The following is a 19,354-nucleotide window of genomic DNA, read 5'->3' as shown; positions in this document are numbered from 1 at the left end:
AATATTCTTAATGTTTAATAATTTTCTATTTAAATAGAAGAGGAATATAAAATTCTTTACTGACAGTTATTCCACAGGTATACCAGCATGTATACATCTGAATTTAGTCATAAATCAATAACACAATGTAAAAAACACTTGAAACCCAAATCCTTTCCTCTAGTTTTCAGTAACTGAATTCTGGAAGCTACAGAAAACATTCTTTAGTTGTACGTGTTTCAGGTAATCTACCATGGTTTCTGTAGACTAAATGTTCTTCAGGTTAGGTGGGTGCACACCATAGCTTTCCATTTTAAACTCATTCCACAAAAGCTAGAACAGCATGGAGTTACTGCAGCTTTGTAAATCTGTCAAAGGCCTTGAATGTAGTACCTTGAATGTAGTACTGGTTATGTTTTGCTATTCCTGCTTTGAATTCTTTGCTGCTGTTTCACAAGAAGATCTTTTGTGCCCAAACATTAATATGGAGTGTGATGACAATGAAAATATGCTGAGTAGAGAAGTGTGAATTAAGTGTAATTGCCAGTGTGCATCTGTGCTGTTCCTGAGTGCATCTGTGGACATTCTTTCCTCTCTTTCCACAAGGCATGGAGCATCACATATCACAGCTGGTTGACTTTTGTGTTACTGATCTGGTCTTGCACACTGTGGATGATTCGGGACCGAAGGAAATACGCCATGATCAGTTCACCGTTCATGGTTTTTTATGGAAATTTATTGCTAATATTACAGTATATATGGAGTATTGAGCTCAAGAATGATGAGCTTCCTCAAGTATCCGGTTTTTTAAAAAGAAAGGAGCCTGGAGAGCTGGCATCAAAGGTAGGTGTTACAAACAGCTGAGATATATTTATGAAATCACAAAATACATTGTGATAACAAATGTGGATCTCTTGGCATTTCTGTAAGAGTGAACTCAGTTTTCAGTGTAATTACTTCCAATAGCAGTTCTAAAATCAAGGGTAAGTCATTAAAAAATAGTGTTTAGAAAACTGCTTCTTAAGCTAATACTAGGGCAAATGTTTCAGACATCTTTTAAATTTTCATGATAATTCTGCACAGATTACTTAGTGGACGGAAATCCCTCACTTGTTTGGTTTTATAAACTGAATTCAAAACTAGATATGGTTTGATTTTCTATGTTAATACACATGGGATGTCAGACCTGTGTCTGACTGTGATGGCAGCTGGAACTGTGGTGTCACTGCGATTACCAATACTGCACACTCCCTTATGGTTTCTCACAAGCTGCAGTACGTAACTGTGACTGAGCTTTAATTCTTTATCCTTGCACCTGAATCAGCATGAATTGAAATCCAGTTCAGGTCAGAGTTTGCTGACCTCAGTGCATGGTAGATTTTTTTCTTTGATGTCTTTAAAGCACTACAAAATGCATTTTGTTTGGCAAGTTCGCTTTTGGGGAAGGAACTGAGCACAAATAGGAGGTTGTTTCCTAGAGCACTCCAGAGGGGCGTCTGAGATAGTGCATGTAGTTGGCACTGCTCCCCTTGCACTAAGTGAATCAATTCCCTTGTGACTCCTAATTACAATTTAAGGTGATTTTGTAAGTGATCTTTCTTGTCGGCAGTACCATTGCAATAACCATTCTGGGCTCTTTAATGCATTTGAAAGTTAGTGAGTACTATATTACTTCTCTTGTAAAGATAGGGATAGTTTAGTAAGAGGGCTAAAGAGAAGTTCTACAGTTTTTATCAATGACTATGTAAATCTCTTTGAGGTTTTAACTGTCTTAATATGTCAGCCCCTTTGATACTGTTTCTGATATACTATATCATCAAATATCTTTTCTAAAAACATATGGTGTCAAGAAGGAAACTGTTGTGTATGTTTGATGATTTGGCTGCTTCCTTAAAGCTAATAGATCTCTAGTGGGGTTTTCTTTTAGGCTGAATATAATGTACTCCATAACTTTCACAGAATCACAGAATACATGAGGCCAAAAGAGACTTCTGGAGGTCATCTGGTCCAGCTCCCCTATTTAAGCAGTGCCATCTAGACCTGATTGCCCAGGACCATGCCCAAATGGCTTTTGGATATCCTCAAGAAAAGAGACTCCACAACATCCCTGGGCAACCTGTGACAGTGCTCAGTCTCCCTCACAGGAAAAAAAGTGGTTGCTTTTGTTCAGAGGGAACATGTTTTAGTTCATGCCCATTGCCTCTGGTCCCATCACTGGGCACCACCATTCAGATATTTATAGAAATTGGATGAGGTTCCCTTTGAGTTTTGTCTTCTTCGGGGTAGGCAGTACCACCTCCTTCAGCCTTTCCTCATAGGAGAGATGCTCCTGTCCCTTCATCTTCATGGCAAATTCAACTGAATTCTCTCCAGTACATCCTTGCCTCTATTATACTGGGGAGCCAGAACAGGACACAGAACTTGAATTGTGGCCTCACCAGTGCTGTAGTGTGGTAGAGAAGAAGGATCACCTTCCTTAACCTGCTGGCAACACTCCTCATGGATCCCAGGATACCATTACCCATCTTTGCCGTAAGGGCACATTGCTGGTTCAACTTGTTATCCACCAGGATCCCCAGCTTTTTTCTGCCAAACTACTCTACAGCAGGTTGAACAGGAACATGTAAAGATCCATGTGCTAGTTATTCCTCTCCAGGTGCAAGACTTTGCACTTCCCTTGTTGAATGCCATGATGTTCCTGTTGGCCCCTTTCTCCAGTCTGTTGAGGTCCCTCTGGATGGCAGCGCAACCTTCTGGTGTATCAGCCACTCCTCCTAGATTTGTGTACTCTTCCCCATCATCTGGTTCGTAAGTGAAGACGTTGAACAAGACTGGATTGACCCCTGGGGTACATTGCTAGTCACTGACCTCCAATTAGACTTTATGCCACTGATCACCACTCACTGTTCAGTCAGTTTTCAATCCACCTCACTGTCTGCTCATCCAGCCCACACTTCATCAGCTTTTCTATGAGGATCTTATGGGAGACACTTTCAAAATCTTGTCTGAAGTCTAATTAGACAGTATCCACTCTTCTCTTCTCTTTACGAAGTCATTTTATTATAGAAGTTTATGAGGTTAGTCAAGCATGACTTCCCCATGGTGGATCAACTCTGACTATTCCTGATGATTTTTTAGTCCTGCATGTGCCTGCAAGTGTTTTCCAGGATTAGCTGCTCCATCACCTTAGAAACACAGAATAGTTTGGGCCAGCAGGGGCCATTAAAGATCATTTAGTCCAACACCCTGCCATAGGCAGGGACATTTTTCATTCAACCAGGTTTCTCAAAACCCCATCCCACCTGACCTTCCAGTGATGGAGCACCCACAGCTTCCATAGGAAGCCCTTACCAGCATCTCACTGCTTGAGATGATTGAGGTGAGGTTGTGCAGGCTATATCCTCCATCCTCCTCTTCCTGAAGATGAGAGTGACAGTTGCTTTCCTTCAGCACTTCTGCCAGTCACCACATTCACTCAAAGATTATTAAGACTAGCTTCTACAGTGACACTGGTCAGCTCCCTCAGCACTCATGGATACATCCCATCAGGACCCATGGATTTATATATGCCCACTTTATTTAAATATTCCCTGATCTGATCCTCTTTCACCAAGCATTCATCTTCCCTGCTTCAGACTTCTCCATGGTCTCCAGGACCTGCGATTCCTTAAGGCTAGCCTTGCTAGCAAAGACTTGAGGCAAGGAAAGCATTTGGTACCTCTGCTTTTTCCATGCCCTGTGTCACCAGAACCCTTGCCCCACTCATCAGTGGGCCTAGATTTTTCCTAGTCTTCCTTTTTCTGCTTAAGTATTTACAAAAGCTCCTCCTGTAGCTCTTGACAACCCTTGCCAGACTCAGTTTCAGACCTTGGCTTTTCTAACCATGTCTCTGCATGCTCAGCCAGCCTCTCTGCATTCCTCCTGGATTACCTAGTTCATCATCCATCCCCAGACTGAGTTTATGCATTCCAGCTGTGTTGTCACGCAAATCCCTGCTCCAACTCTGCATCTTTCTGGCCTGTGCTTCCTAAAGAGCCTGTAACTTTCTATTGCAGCTATTCAAGCCATTGGAGCCCCTGGTGGCCTAGTGGTAAAGGCGCCGCGCTATCACCACCGAGACCCGGGTTCTATTCCCGGTCAGGGCCACTCCCGGGCAGGTGGGGCTCGTTAGCCCTTAAAGGCAACCCATCTACGTCCTAAGGACCTCACTGCCACCGTCCAAGCTCGCTTGGCCCCGGCAGATGAACCTTAGGATTAAAGGGTGGGCTCAGTTCCGCGCACACTGTGTCTCACCTAAAAAATCCAATGCGCAGGCTGGAAGGTGTAAAGACCTTCCCCGGATCTTCGCTCACGAAGACTGGCCATTATTATTCAAGCCATCACAGACTGTTTCTGTCATCCCAATGAGATCACAGCCCTGCGCTGAGGTCTCTAATTCCTTGTGTTTGTTCCCCATGCTGCATGCATTAGTGTACAGGCACTTCAGAGAGGCACCTGGCATGCAGTTTTCCAACAAAGAAGCTGGAGGGTTTGCCCATTACAGTGTCTTGAAGTAATAGCCTTACTTATATACAAATACTTGAGGTGACTCTGCATAAGCCCTGTTTTGTTGATTATGTATTTCCTTTTGTTCACATCACCGTAGGCACCCTTTGCTAGCCTCATCCAATCAGTCCCTCTCAAGGGATCTAGTAACTCTGTACCCACATGTTATTCCTAGTTTAAAGTCCTTTGAATAAGGGTTGAATTTAAATGAAGCTTGGATACTCTATTCTGTAGATTGAAGAATAGAAAGAAGTGTACTATAATTCTTTCTACATACTGTGTGCTTTTTTCCTGGTCTGAAAATAAGAAAAAATGTATTTGTAAAAGGTGACTAAAAGCATTTCTTTGGTTTCCAACCCTTCAGGACTTTTCTTAGACCCAGCTCTCGCTCTGTAAATGCCAAGTAGAACAGGGAGTAAATGTGGCTGGAAGATAGAGCTTGTTCTTCACTGAAGAACAAATCTATCTTGTACAATATCAAAGGTTTGTGTCCAGAGAAGCTGTGACAAGTCACACAGGCTGATAATCTGCTACTGTGGCTCAGCATTAGCTGCAGTGTCAATAAAAACAGCTGTTGCTGTCCTGGGAACTCTCCTTTCCCCCACTGAGGATGTGCATGTTAGAAGAAAAACAGGAGAGTTCTTTACATTAGCCTTGCCATTCTATTGTGTGCAAAGTACTTGGCTCTTACATTCTTCCTATTGAAAATTTTAATTCTTCTAGCTAAGTAGTGAAATAAGTCTCCTTCTGCACCAGGGAAATAAATGGAAACTTTGTGGAAAGCAAACATAAAATCAAGTGTGTGATAGATAGGCATCATGCTGTTCCTGGAATATTTCCATCTCTTGGTATTGCAAGCTGTTGAGTTTAGCTTTTTGCAAAATACATAAATGCACTCTTCTTTAAATATATATTTTTATTTTTAAGGTATCCTGCTGTTACTGAATTATCATCTTCTGAAACTCTTTAAGAATTAAGAGCTATTTTAAATCTTGTAACTGCTGCAAACACAAGGCATATTCAGTTGACTGGCTCTTCTATAACTGAAAGACATAAAAAAGTTTGATTTTTAAATTAATTGTGTTTAAGCACATGAAGTATCAAACCTCCTAAATTAAAATATTTGAGATATACAAAATCATAATAATGACAATACACTCTTGCATGTGCTTCTTCCCCGAAAAAAAGGCAAAAATGAACAAGAAACAACAAATGGGAATTATATGAATCAATGCATAATGAGAAGATTCTTAAATTTATAAAACAGTCATTAAAAACTATAGAATGAGGTAGAATAGAAACATATAGGTAAATATCTCTAATAAATGGAAAAATGCAAAAGAAACAAAGTTGTTTGTAATGCAGGATGTTTCCTGAATTGCTTAAAACTTGCACAACGATGCACTTTGACACCAGTGCCATCATTGCCATTTTCTGATAAAGAGAGAAAACAAAGGCATGCAAAATTTATGAAAACCTATGCTGGTGTTAATAGGACATAGGATGTACAATTAGTCTGTTGGTTTTGTTTTGATTTTTGTTTGCAGATTCTTTTCACAATTACTTTCTGGCTACTGCTTAGGCAACACCTCACTGAACAGAAAGCACTTCGGCTAAAAGAAGCTACTTTATCTGAGGTCAAAGTTGGAAGTGAAGAAAATGAAGAAAAAGGTAAAATCAGCTCTAATTTAGTCCTTCAGTTGTGATGGAAGTTGCAATTACTGCATTTCTCTGATACTGAAAGCGATTAGCAAGATACCTGTTATTAGCTAAGAAAGATAGTACAAAATCTATGTGCAACTATCTCTCAGATATAAAAATAAAACACTTTTGAATTTTAGAAATTCAAATAAAATGAGAATTCTCTTTACTTGTAGGTAATTAGAATGACTCATCTGAGAAAGATCATAGACCTTTCAAATGATCAGTTTACTGCTGTGTCCCAAACTCGAACCACGAGATTAATTGCCCTAGGAGTTTAACCACAGGAGAAGAGTTTACATAGAAAAAGTCAGTTGCCAAATTCCTTGGAAGTTGTGTTAGTACATGAATACCTATACAGATATAGAAGTTAAACTACAAATTTCAATTGGAAAAGTAAATGTACATTTTTTTCAATGCAGCGGTGCAAGCATACCCGAGAGCAAAGTTTACTTCTATAGGTTCAGCTTATCTAACAGCTCAGTGGCCTGTTCTCCTTTTTGCTCCTGGGCATATTTTTCCCCAACCCTTCCTTGCCCTCTTCTGTGTCTCTGGATGCTGATCTGAACAAGTTCAGTGCACTGAAATGATAGAAAATGAGCCCTGGAAGCAGTGGTGTAGTTTCCTCTTTAATTACAATACTTGTCTCAGTAAAACATCTGATCAAAGCTGGACACTGCAAGGATTTGCAAGGCAAGATCCTGAGGAGAGGGATGGTGAGTGGGGCAAAAAGGGGGCACAAACCTTCTGATGGTGAAATTTCAATGTTGTTCTCAATGGGAAAAAAAGCATTACAGCTACATGTTATGGTTTTGGCAAACCCTGTTTCCTAGATACTTGCACATGTACTTGCTGCTGGGGGACAATTACCCTGCCCTTCACAAACCTCACAATAACTGGGGAATCTTGACCTCTTCATAGGGCAAAAGCATCTTTTCTTTTCTACAGTGGCCCAAGTACAGAAGAAGCAGCTGGATAAGTGGTAATTTCTTTGAAAAACAGCAGTGTTAGTGCAGCATTCATATGTTTTTAAGCTTACTTGGGTTTATGTTAATGTTTTCTCTTGCTTGTGGCTTTTGGATGTAAACACCATATTCTCTAAAGGATAAAACTGAAGATGAGACGTTCAAACTCAAGATGAGAGTTTAAACTCAAGATAAGTGGTTTCTGGTGGTGCTGGTGGTTTCTTTGTTTTCCAGTTTAAAAGGTTGCTTACTTGAGAGTATAACCACTGCCATGGGAAGTGTTTTGCCTATTATCCATTATAGAACCCTTAGGCTCTAATTTTCTGCTACAGCTGCTGGCGTTTTCAGCCAAAGTGAAGACGGGTGTCTGGTAAGGACGTACAGCTACGTGCCATATGGCTCCAGGAGCTGGTTGAAGCTCATATGAAGTTAAAACCCTTTTCCTTGCTCTGGAGGCATGTTTGATTCAGAATTACAATCTCTTGTGAATAATTAAATTTATGTGTTGTGTGCAGAGATTTTACGTTCCACCCATTTAAATTCTTCCTAAAAGTCCCAGAACAGACAGAGGCCAAATATGACTCTGTATTTGCAGAAGAGGAGTTGCAAGAGGGAGAAGTTTCAGAAGAACAGGAGGAGGAGAAGGAAGAGGAGGAGGAGGAGGAGGAGGAAGAAGAGGAGGATGATGAACAGGATATTATGAAAGTCTTGGGGAAGCTGGTGATGGCTATGTTAATCAAATACTGGATTTACGTCTGTGGGGGCATGTTCTTCTTTGTCAGCTTTGAGGGTACAATTGTCATGTACAAAATCATCTATATGGTACTGTTTCTCTTCTGTGTGGCCCTCTATCAGGTAAGTGAGAAATGTGTTAACTAAATTTTATCCTTGAATATGATTGTTCGTACCTTTAAGTTGGTAATAAAGTAGCTCCAAATAGGTTTCATAAACAGTGTATTTGTTCTTTAGTTAGATACAACAGAATAAGATCATTCGAAGGGGCTAAGACTAAATCTTCTTTGGTTTTTGACCATAATGACAGGCAAAGTGCACATAAAATAGATACAGTGCACACCTCTGCTCTGGCATGCCACTTCACCGTGAGCTTTGGAACCTTTGTGGAAAATTCTGGGGCTGTGCATGTCCTACATATCCACCAGTTTTTGTGACAGCTGGTTCACACAGCTTCCACAGCCCAATAAGGGTGAAATCTCTCTCCTCCTGGACCTTCATCACCTAATTTTGATGAAACTGAGTGACTTAAGCAAGACCCTGACCTTCATGTCTGTGACCCATGCCCCAACAGGCATTTTTAAATAGTGTTTTCTTGAGTGCATGTGCATCAGGAAAAAAACCTGTATCTCAAAGATCTATGGTTACCACTGAGTAAGCATTGTTTACTTCAGGCCATCTAACAAAAATAGTGTTCTTCATATTTGTTTGACAGTACAACACCGTCAATATTTCTGTCAGTATCTTTGCCTTCAACTTGTATCAGCATCTCTAGTGTGTGGTTTTCAGGTGCATTATGAATGGTGGAGAAAGATTTTAAAGTACTTTTGGATGTCAGTGGTCGTTTACACGATGTTGGTACTTATCTTCATCTACACATACCAGTTTGAGTCATTCCCTGGGTTGTGGAAGAACATGACAGGCCTGGATGAAGCAAAGTAAGTATTTTGAATAATTTTTTTTCTTTTTTGGATCTCTGAGTTCACAGTGAACTCAGAGATCCAAAAAAGGATCCAGAAAAGGAAAAGTCTGAGAGTAGTCTTCCTTCTTATGGGGGAAAAACATCATGGGACCATTCTCAGGCATAGCTGGCTTTAGGCACTCCGATGGAAGTCTTAGATTTATTGATGTGACAGTAGAGATGAGCAAGTCCAAGAGGGGAGCTCAAAGAGTCTTATTTTCTCCCATCAGCTGCCAAGACCTTGGGATTGCTTCTGTTCCCAATGCAATGCCAATGCCTCTTTTTACAGTTTTGACCACAGGAAGAAGATCCAGGCAAACATTAAGGGTATATTTGCAGGATGTTTTGAAATGATGAAGATGGACCTGCTTTCCTGCTAACGAGCAGGGATGAGTTTCTTCATCCTTATGATATGCTGGCCATTTCTCCAGAGGAGCTTGCATGAGAAAGTATATGTAATAGGAGTGCAGGATTTTCAGTCAGAGAAAACTCACCTGGTTCAAGAGATCTGTGACAGGGTTAGTTCCATTGTAAAACTTACTAGTTTAGAGGAATTTTAAAAAGCAAAACTACGTACCAAGTACCAGCCTCTTATTTCCTACTGCAAATGATTTGTAGTAATGTCTCATAACAAGAAGAATATTTTGGTGTGAAAAGGTGGCTCAGTGGCTTACTTTTTCTTTTTTTTTTTTTCCAGGCTAGAGGACCTTGGCTTAAAACAGTTTTCTGTGGGTGATCTATTCACACGCATTTTTATCCCCACCTCCTTCCTACTGGTGTGTATCTTACACCTTCACTATTTTCATGATCAGTTTCTCCAGCTCACTGATATAAAAGCTGTAACCAGCAAACAGGACAACACTATTTACAGGTAAAGAAACAAAGGAAATGGAGCTATTGATTATCTGTATGAAAATGCTCTTTATTACTGTCTTGTAATGCTCACTTTTCAGTAGATGTTATTTGCCTTTTGCCAATACCTGGCTTATAAAGAAGGCACTCAGAATCCAGCACCGTGCTACAAACAAAGCATCTGTCTTCCCCAGTCTTCTCCTATGCACTTTTTCATTTTGGGGTACATTTTCAAAGGTACTAATGGTACCTTTATCTCATTAACTTTGACCTTTAATGGGAGTTGGATGCTTAATTTCTATGTGTGCCTTTTTGTAAGTTCTGTCAGTGATAAGAAATATAGGTTTTAATTTGGGTCACTTCAATTTTTCAGTGTCCGTTTTGAGGGCCAAATGAAGAGTGGGAGATCCTTGGCAAATAACACATTTTCATTGAACAGTGAGATCTTTCTGTAAAATTGAACTTCAGAAATGGAAAAATTCCAAACTTGTGGTTACTCTTCACAGTAATGACCCTTGGCTGTGCTAGCTCTTTGAGACCCTTGGTGATTTCGTCCAGAAGTTCATTATTATTTTTGTCATGAATCTGGGACCTCCCTCTTCCAGTCTTCTATTCTTCCATCGTTTCCTGCATAAAAAACATATCTGGCCTAGGATACTGCTCCAAGAGAGAGAGAAATGGTTTTGTAGTACATAGTGTTACATTATAGTGTTATATTACAATGGCAATTACAGTCATTCCTTGAAGAAAGCAATTCATTTAGATGCTACTTCTAGGATGTTTACCTGTCCAATGAGAAGTGTATCTCAGCTGCACTACTGTGAGTGGGGACTAGCTGCATAATATCACATACACCACAGAGTGTTGTGGAATAGCGAGAGGTTATCTTAACAAAGAATTGTGTTCTACATTTTTCAAGATTTACTAAAGCATTTCAGATATTTTTAATGCGTTCAATTTGATATGAAGCTGCTTTACAGTGTATGGTGCAAGTTTGTTTGTGCCATGGGCATAAACTCTACTTCTATAGAATGCTTCCAGTTTCTGTATTTAAATAATTGCTAAACAAATCAAACTTGACAAAATTTTCAAATAAATTTGTGGGTTTTTTTCTACTTACCTTTTCAAATGGCTGTTTGCATAATATCTCTTGCTTTGCTTTTCTTGAATTGCTAAATGTGGTCGTATATTCAAGAACCCTTTTGTAATGGCCTTTGAGCAAACTTTCCTTGCCGATGTCAGACTTCTTGTGCAGCAGCAGATACATGTTAACATCTGTGAATTGCCCAAGCCCTGAAACCAGAGCCCAGATAAGTGTCTGAGCTGAAATGGGGTTGTTCCTAGGCTGAGGCATTTGGGGAAACACCTTACAGTTTGCAGTAACTGCATAAGCTCTCTTGTAGCTCAAACAGTTTGTGCCTGTGCTGAGTAACATAGAAACAGTTTCCACCTCCCTTCTAGCGTGATCCAATAGGCACAAAATTTAAAAAAAAAAAAAAAAAAAATCAAAACTAAGCACTCGTAGGATTTTGATGGGTTCTTTCTATTATACATGAAAGATACCAAAATATTATACAGCTTTCCAAATGCTGGCGTGAAGAGGATACTGTGACTAAAGCCCCATCATTCGCAAAGGATGGAACCACTGATAGCAAAGACACAAAATGTTTTAAATGTATTGGGAGCAAAAATTTTTGCCAGGCATATGTAGCCTTGAGATACCATATGAAAGTAAACATTCATTGTCACATCAGACTTTTTACTGAAGTAACAAAGAGGAGCATGTGATATCATCAGCTTTTTTTCTTGCTATTAGAAAGCTGTTTTTTAAAGTCTAAATGTGTACTAGATTTTATTAAGCTGTCAGATATATAGCTGTATATTTTTAACTGATAAATGTGGTATATATGCTACATTTGCCATTTTGCAGCGTTTCAAAATCACAAAAATCACATATATCATTTGTTTCTCCCAAGAAACTTTAATGATTATGTCCAATATCCAAATCACAACAGTTTTTATGATTTGGACTACTGTTAACACTGCCTGACATATGAAGATCCAGTTGTTTTCTTCCCTTGATGCAATACGTTGGTACTGAGCATCAGCCAACTTTGTAGTTCAAAGCTTCACAATGAGAGCTCAGCTGACATTTGTACTGATGATGCATAAATCTGGATAAAAACTAATACAACAACCAACTTCAGCCTAACGTTAATGCTAGCAATAAAAATCAGTTGCAGGGGCAATTAAAACACAGATTAACGATTCATATATATGTGTAATTTTCTTACCAAGCTGCTAAAACTTAACTTTCCCTTTTGCTTTGAAGACACTAGCATTCACTTAACAACTGGTTTACTTTCCTAAACTGCTTTTATGCTGCATCCTTTGCAACAAAAAATTTTAGATAAAGCAACTGAGCGTTAATTTTCAGTAAGAAGACAGAACTCAGTCCTTTTAATAGTGAACTTCTTAAAAGAATCACAGGAGGTGAGAGCTGGTCATGATAGTAGTAAAGAAAGCAGGTGCAGTTCCTCCCTCTGCCCCTGAATTGCCATGCGTGATTATGAGTCCCATTAAAATTGCTGAGAATGTTCATTTATTAAAATACTGTTTCACATGAGTAAAGTTTGCAGAGTGAGTTCCAGAGTAAGGCACTGCCTGTTGCAAATAGATGGCACTGGCAGAGTGAGGTCCTTCTCACTGTTAATAAAGGTGTCAGAACTGAATGTCTCAGTTTTAGATCTGCAAGAAAAACAAAAAATCCAGACTAGGAGTTTCCAATCCCGTTTCCTTGCTGTACCATGAATCATGATATGGCAGAGATAAAGTCTGAAGTAGATATTTTCTATGATATTATGCTCTGCCATAATTACCTTTAAATAATTTCTTAAAAAAAAAAAAAAAGAAAAAGCAAAAATATATTTTAAAAAATGTGGACATTTTAAGGCTTACTTGAAGTAAAGCAGTAAAGGCTGTTCTCACATTTTGTGGACTATGAAAATTGCCTGTAGTTCTGACTGAAGTTGCATACCGTCTAAATGTCTTGGAGTTGCATTTATAAGCTTTCTAGACTTTTTGCTGCATGGGGTATGTTAAGCTTTTAGACTGTGCTTTGTTATGGCAATGTGTCATAACACACTGGTAGACAAGAAAGTGCATTCATTCCAATTTAACAGTTTTCTTTTCTCTCTCTAATTCATTTCCCATTTTCATCTTGTTCTTTCATCTCCCACCTCATAGCCATGCCAAAGTCAATGGCCGTGTATATCTAATAATTAATAGGTGGGTACTTCAATTCTTCCTTTCCTTTAAAACAGATATATCTTAAATCTTTTGTTACTTCTTAATTGCCTTAAAACAAAGTGTGTTCTTGCTGTGCAGTACTGGGAAGTAAGCAGGGAGATAACGTTGTTCAGGTATTGTAATTTCCTTAAGCTGGTGAAGCAGTTGATACATCTCTCCTGCATATTTATACGTTGTGAGTTTCTTTTCTCAGCTGAGAATTCTCTTAAACTTTGCCCATGCCTCAATATAGGAATAATTGGTGCTATTTGTAATTGGCTGCAGACAATAGACTAGGTTGAAGAGGCTCGTTTATTTACCCTTTGTTTGTGCATGGAAAGATGCATGCCTGCATGTGCATATGTACACACTGGCACACGGACGACACACATCCCTGTCTTCTTCACAAGCATATAAAAGGAATTTAAGGGCCAGGTCAATTAAATGTGTGGTATGCATTATGGGTTTGTACAGAATGAAATTCCAGAAGCAGAAATGGAACACTGAAACCACTGCATGCTAAGGCTGTTAATTCATGGGCTGAGTTTGGTGCTGCAGGATCCAAGGCAGAAAAATCCGTAGTGCTGTCAACCCTTTAAAAATTACATCTTCAGAACAGTTCCATAAACTAGATTTCTTTCAAAATATTTGACTGGAATAATTGCAGGCTTTTGTTTAATCATCTCCAAGAATAGAAGGACTTCCGTGTTTGTTGTCACTACTGAAATACAAACAGGAAAGCCAAGGAAGTCCCTTGTTTAGACATTTGTGACTACCTGCTCTAACAAGAAGTTAATTTATGTGTCATGTTCATCCTCCTTCTTCAAATGTCATCACGTAGTTTGGGTCAAGGTTCTTAAAAGTTCACCAGAGCTGGAAATCTGGTCTGTAGGAAGCCTATATTTAAGGGAGCAGTGAGGCTAATCACCATGGTGAGGGCAGGCAAGCTGGAAGCGAAGGGACATGACCGGGAGACAAGGTTGGGCCCTCACCCATGGGGAGTCAGGAACATGGACCAGCAGCTGAGGGTGAGGGTCACATCCAGAGTTGGTAACAAGAGTCAACCACAATCTGGTGAGGTCCCAGTGAGTCCACAGAGATAAGCCAGATTTGGAGTGAAGGCAGGGTGTCAGCCTGCCCGTCAGGCTTAGGGCTGGGAGGCACGGGAGCAGGCACGGACACGACTTCAATGCAGTCACAATAGAGGGGTGCCTCAGCATGAAAGTAGCTCCCAATGAAAGGAGGGCCTTCCTAGTCTGTCCACATACCCCAACAAAGCTTTCAGGCAGCAAATCCCCTGAAACATCCATGAAATACTTCATAATCCCATCACCTCCTGGGTCTCTGGCATATGAATAAGAATTATATGAATAAGAGAAAGATACAAAAATCCTATACGGTTATTATGTTTCTGTCCAATTTACACTGAGGTAAATCAGTAAGTCCTTGATTTACACCAGTGTAAATGTAGATTTTTTCCATTATAAAAGTCAGTTGGGAAGATACCCCATAGAAATCAACACAATTGCATGTATGCAAAACCTGTCTGATTATGGTTTCATGGTGCATTGCCTTTTAAATGGGCTCTGATGGTTTATAGTAACCAGAGATCTCCATAACATTTGAACTGAACTGAAAATTCATTCTCTCTTCTTAATATATGACCCTCCTATTGATACTTTATTAGAGTTTTAGGTAAATATAAGTCCGTTTACATCATTTTAGGGGATATTAATGTGTAGTCACCTTACAGAGATTTGAATATCCTTTCAGTATATATGCTAACTTAAATGTGAAAATAAACAAAAACCCCAAAAGAGATTATTGGCAACAGTCAACATGGCTTTAATACAGGCAAATCATATCTGGTAGATTTGATGACCTTCTATGATAGTGCTACAGCATTGGTGGATAGGGGCAGAGCAACTAATGTCATCTGCCTGAACTTATGTAAAGTATGACATCCTTGTCTCTGAAGAGATATGGATTTGGTGGATGGACCAAGTGGATAAAGAACAAGCTGGATGGGTGCACTCAAAGAGTTGTGGTCAGCGGCTCATTGTCCCTATGGAGACCAGTGATGAATGGTGTCTCTTAGGAGTCAGTACTGGGGCTGATATTGTTCAGCGTCTTTGTTGGTGACATGAACAGTGAGATTGAGTTCACCCTCAGCAAACCTGATGAGAGCAGGCTGTGTGATGCAGCTGACTTGCTGGAAGGAAGGGATGGCATTCAGAGCAACCTTGACATGCTTGAAAGGTGGAGCAATCCAAACCTCATGAGATTCAAAAAGCAAAGTGCAGGGCTTGGCACCCGGGTCACGGCAAGCGCAGGCACACCCACGGGCTGGGCGAAGAAGTGATTGAGAGCATCCCTGTAGATAAAGTCTTGAGGGTGATGATTAATAAACAAGTCACCATGATCCAGCAGTGTGCTCTCACTGCCCAAAAAACCAACCAAATCCTGGGCTGCATCAACAGAAGTGTGGCCAGCAGGTCAAAGGAGGTGATCGTCCTGCTCTACTCTGTTCCTGTGAGACCCTGTAGCACTGTGTTCAGCTCTGGTGCCCCCAACATAAGAAGGACATGGAACTGTTGGAACATGTCTAGAAGAGGGCCACAAAGTTGATAAGAGGACTGGAACACCTCCTCTATGAATACAGGCTGAGAAAGTTGCTTCTATTCAACTTGGGAAGAGAAAGTTGTGTGGAGAACTCATAGCAACCTTCCTGTATCTGAAGGGGGCCTACAGGGAGGCTGAAGAGGGACTCTTCATCAGGAACTGTAGGGATAGGATGAGGACTAATGGGTACAAACTGAAAGAAGGGAAATTTAGGCTAGATATTAGGAAGAAATTCTTTACTTTACGGTGGTGAGATTCTGGAACAAGTTGCCCAGAGAAACTGTGGATGCCCCAACCCTGGTAGCGTTCAAGGCCAGATTGGATAATGCTTTGAGCAACCCTAGTCTAGTGGGTCAAGAATGTGACTAAAATTTATTCAGTGAGATTCTTTGGTGCTTAACTGTCTTGTTAAACTTCTAATTTTAATCCACCTTTTCTGCCTTTCAACAACTGGTATGGTATTTCTACTTCAGGATTGTTTAGTCAGATTTCTCTTGTTTTTCCTTCATTTGAGACACCAAACTTTTTACCTTGAAGTAACTACAACTCCCAAATATTTGAAAAATATTTCCGCTTGTTTGACTTTCTTATTGACTGCTTGGCCTACACTCAAAATTTTTTATGACCAGAAGGAAAAATTTAGATTATTAGTTTCTTAAACAGCAAAAATCGTCGGTAAAATCAGCAGAATTTCCTGTCTAAATCGTTATCATCCAGAATTTCACATCATATGATATTTTAGCATATTAGAACACTTTTACAGGTACTTGAAAATATGTTGAGTATAGTAATTTCACTAGCATAAGTAAGCATTTAGTGATGTAATCATATAGATATACACTTCCCAAAGGGAGACTTCATTGCAAGAAGTTGTATTCATAGGAACTCTTTATGGCAGTATGCTCAGTAAAAAATCAAGGAATTAGGAAAACTTGGTTTTTTGGAAGTAGGGGACAGGAGTCCCAATAGCACAGCTGCAGGACACAAAAAATAAAATATTTGAAACTGTAAGAAAATTTCTCTTTTCTCAGTAAAGATATATGCTGAATGAATCTCAGGGGGGAAAAACTGGTACTGTGGCATTAGAGAAATGCTGTTTCCTTGTTAAGCGAGTTGTATCCCAGTTTTGGTAGTCTGAAACTTACTAGTAGAGAAAGTTAGAAATTAAAGAAAAATTCTCTGTGAGATATAGCAAAAAAAGAGAGAGAATGAATGGCACTATCAAAGGCAGAGATGATAAAATATTCTGAAGGTGCAGCCATGGAATTTTTGCTTTTGTTTGTTCCCAAACTTGTAGCTGGAAGAAAATTTGCAAGTTCCTTGGCTTGCCAGCTGCATCTTTCAATTGGAAGAAGGTGGAAATGCATTTACAGTGATAGGTCAGATACTTGTGATGGTTCAGCTGCATTATACACAGCATGGTGAAAGCATTGACCACGTTTAGCACTGGTGTAAATAGGCTGTCCCCTTTCCATCTGTGCTGCAAATCCACGTTTCTTTATAGAAGCACCCTGTGAATGTCATGATGGCATGCTCTTGGCATCAGAAGGCTTCTGCAGATGGAGTAGGAGAATGCTTTATGACTTGTGATATAGCATGACATATTTGTCAGTGACCTTCTTCTGTAACCCCTCTGTTCTCATCTCCCTTTTTCTTTCTGTTCCAATTACTTTGAGCAGCCTCAAGAAAAAAATACCAAACCACCAAAATGAGTAAGTCCCCTATGAAGTCATGAAATGTTTCCTTTTAAATAATATCATTTCATGCTTCTACATCTTAAACTCTGACCATTTTCTCCAGTGGGGAAAATGTCAAGTTTAAGTGTCAATACCACTCATTACTAACTAACCATTAGTATCTGAGTGAGAAGTAGTTACTAATACATTCCAACCCAATTTTCAGTGTGTGTTTGGAGAGAGTACCAAAATCATTAACTTTTCCACTTCTAAGGCATTTTCCATGAACAGTTCAGTTTTTTTCTAATTATACAGTTTGAAAAAGAAAAAGACTACGATGTCATTACTCCTCAGTTTGCTGACATGCTACTGTTTACCAACAGACTGGTGCACCAAGATGGAAGCCTGCCTGACATAACTATGATGAATTTAACAACCAGCAGAGAAAAGGAAGAGGATAAAATGCTAGAAGACGCTGGTGAGAAAAGAATGGAAGAGCCAGAAGGGGAGGGAGGGAAAGGGAGAATCAAAAAAGGAAAAGAAGAAAAGGAAGATGAGGACATGGAAGATGATTCTGATGATGAAGACAATGAATCAGAGGAAGAAGAAACTACAGGTAAGCTCTGCAGAATGCAAATTTTGCCTTCATCAGCCTTAATTAACAGTGGCAACAGGTGGTTTGTTCTTGGTCATCCCTGTTAACTTCAATTATCACATTTTCCTCCTAGTTTTACATGCAGTCTATGTCAAAGAGCCTTAAGTTCACTGAGCAGATGGCTACTTGTCAATTATTCAACAGACTACAGGCTCTCCTAGGGAAAAATCGTATGTGTTCTGTAGGATGCTAAGAGGAAGAAAACAAAAGAAGCCATGCCTCTTTTCTTCTAGGTGGTCTGGTTTGAATTATTTGGAGGCTACCCCGAATACTGAGAACTCCTTTTGAGTGAAATCTCCTTACAATGAAGAAAATGCACATGGATGTTTAATATCTCTGCATGCTTTCAAGGCACTTCTCTTCAGAAGTCCAAATGGCTTTGCTTCATTATTTATGTGCACATTAGTGTCATATTTTTCACTTCTGAATATAGAATGTGTAATTGACACCAAAAGCACATAAAAAAGCTTAGGGGCAGATATGGGTAAGGCTTATATTGTCATCCTTGATATTGCTAGGATGAACCCCTAGCATGATTTCCATAACTCAGTTTGTAATATGATCCAGAAGTGAAACCAGGGAAGGGCATTTAACACCCAAGGATGATGTATTCTTTGGAAGTGGCCTTCCATTTAGTTACTCATTTCCAAATATAATTACTCATGCCAATATTCACGGGACTGTGACACATAAGTAGGGGCAGGGCAAAACGACAGTGCATCTGGCTTAGCTGCCCCAGGGAATCATAGAATCATTTGGATTGGAAAAGACCTCTTAAAATCATTGAGTCCAACCGTTAACCCAGCACTGCCAAGGCCACCACTAAAACATGCCCTTAAGTGCCACATCTGTATATCTTCTAAATACCTTCAGGGATGGTTATTCCACTGCTTCCCTGGGCAGCCTGTTCCAGTGCTTGAACCTGAGCTGAAACTACTTACCTTTCCTGGCTGGAACATCTGCCCTCAGAGAGGTGTTCGTGGGCCATGGAAACCTTTCTTGGCCAGGCTTCATGTGGTCTTTGAGGGGCGATGAGTTTGTTGCACTCTATCCATCCCTACGTGCTGGAAGGGCTTTGGAACAGAGGCTAGCTGGTGGAGGTTATTCTGTGCACAACACTTGCAAGCAGGGAAGTGGGAGCTGCAGCCAGTGGGGCTTGGAAATAGCAAAAGGGGCTGCTTGCCACATGTGATCCATCCTTAAGCTGCACATGCATTTATTTCTGCCTAAGCATTATACCATTTTTGTGCAGCCATGTGGCTGGGGCTTTGTCATTAAACATGTTCACAAGTGCAGACTTCATTACACAATGTTGTACAGTCTTTCAGTGGATGCATTCAAGGCCTGTATTTTATTTCCTGTGTGTGCATTGCCTGGA

General features: G+C 39.9%; 1 protein-coding gene across 2 annotated transcripts in view; it reads left to right on the top strand.

The window, feature by feature from the left end:
- PIEZO2 (piezo type mechanosensitive ion channel component 2) overlaps positions 1–19,354 on the top strand; it is a 294,412-nt gene that overhangs the window by 204,286 nt on the left and 70,772 nt on the right. The window contains exons 13-20 of one of the 2 annotated variants that reach the window (XM_050321398.1): positions 586–822; positions 6,072–6,195; positions 7,786–8,045; positions 8,712–8,860; positions 9,581–9,754; positions 12,982–13,023; positions 17,325–17,357; positions 17,705–17,937. In XM_050321398.1, coding sequence (XP_050177355.1) covers positions 586–822; positions 6,072–6,195; positions 7,786–8,045; positions 8,712–8,860; positions 9,581–9,754; positions 12,982–13,023; positions 17,325–17,357; positions 17,705–17,937 — 1,252 coding nt within the window. The remainder of the gene's footprint in view (positions 1–585; positions 823–6,071; positions 6,196–7,785; positions 8,046–8,711; positions 8,861–9,580; positions 9,755–12,981; positions 13,024–17,324; positions 17,358–17,704; positions 17,938–19,354) is intronic. The other variant, XM_050321408.1, reaches the window with a different exon arrangement.

This window comes from Myiozetetes cayanensis, unplaced genomic scaffold (genome assembly GCF_022539395.1).
Source record: "Myiozetetes cayanensis isolate MyiCay16 unplaced genomic scaffold, myiCay2020 scf1, whole genome shotgun sequence".
Taxonomy (NCBI): Eukaryota; Metazoa; Chordata; class Aves; order Passeriformes; family Tyrannidae; genus Myiozetetes; species Myiozetetes cayanensis.
This window is presented reverse-complemented; position numbering and strand designations above follow the sequence as displayed.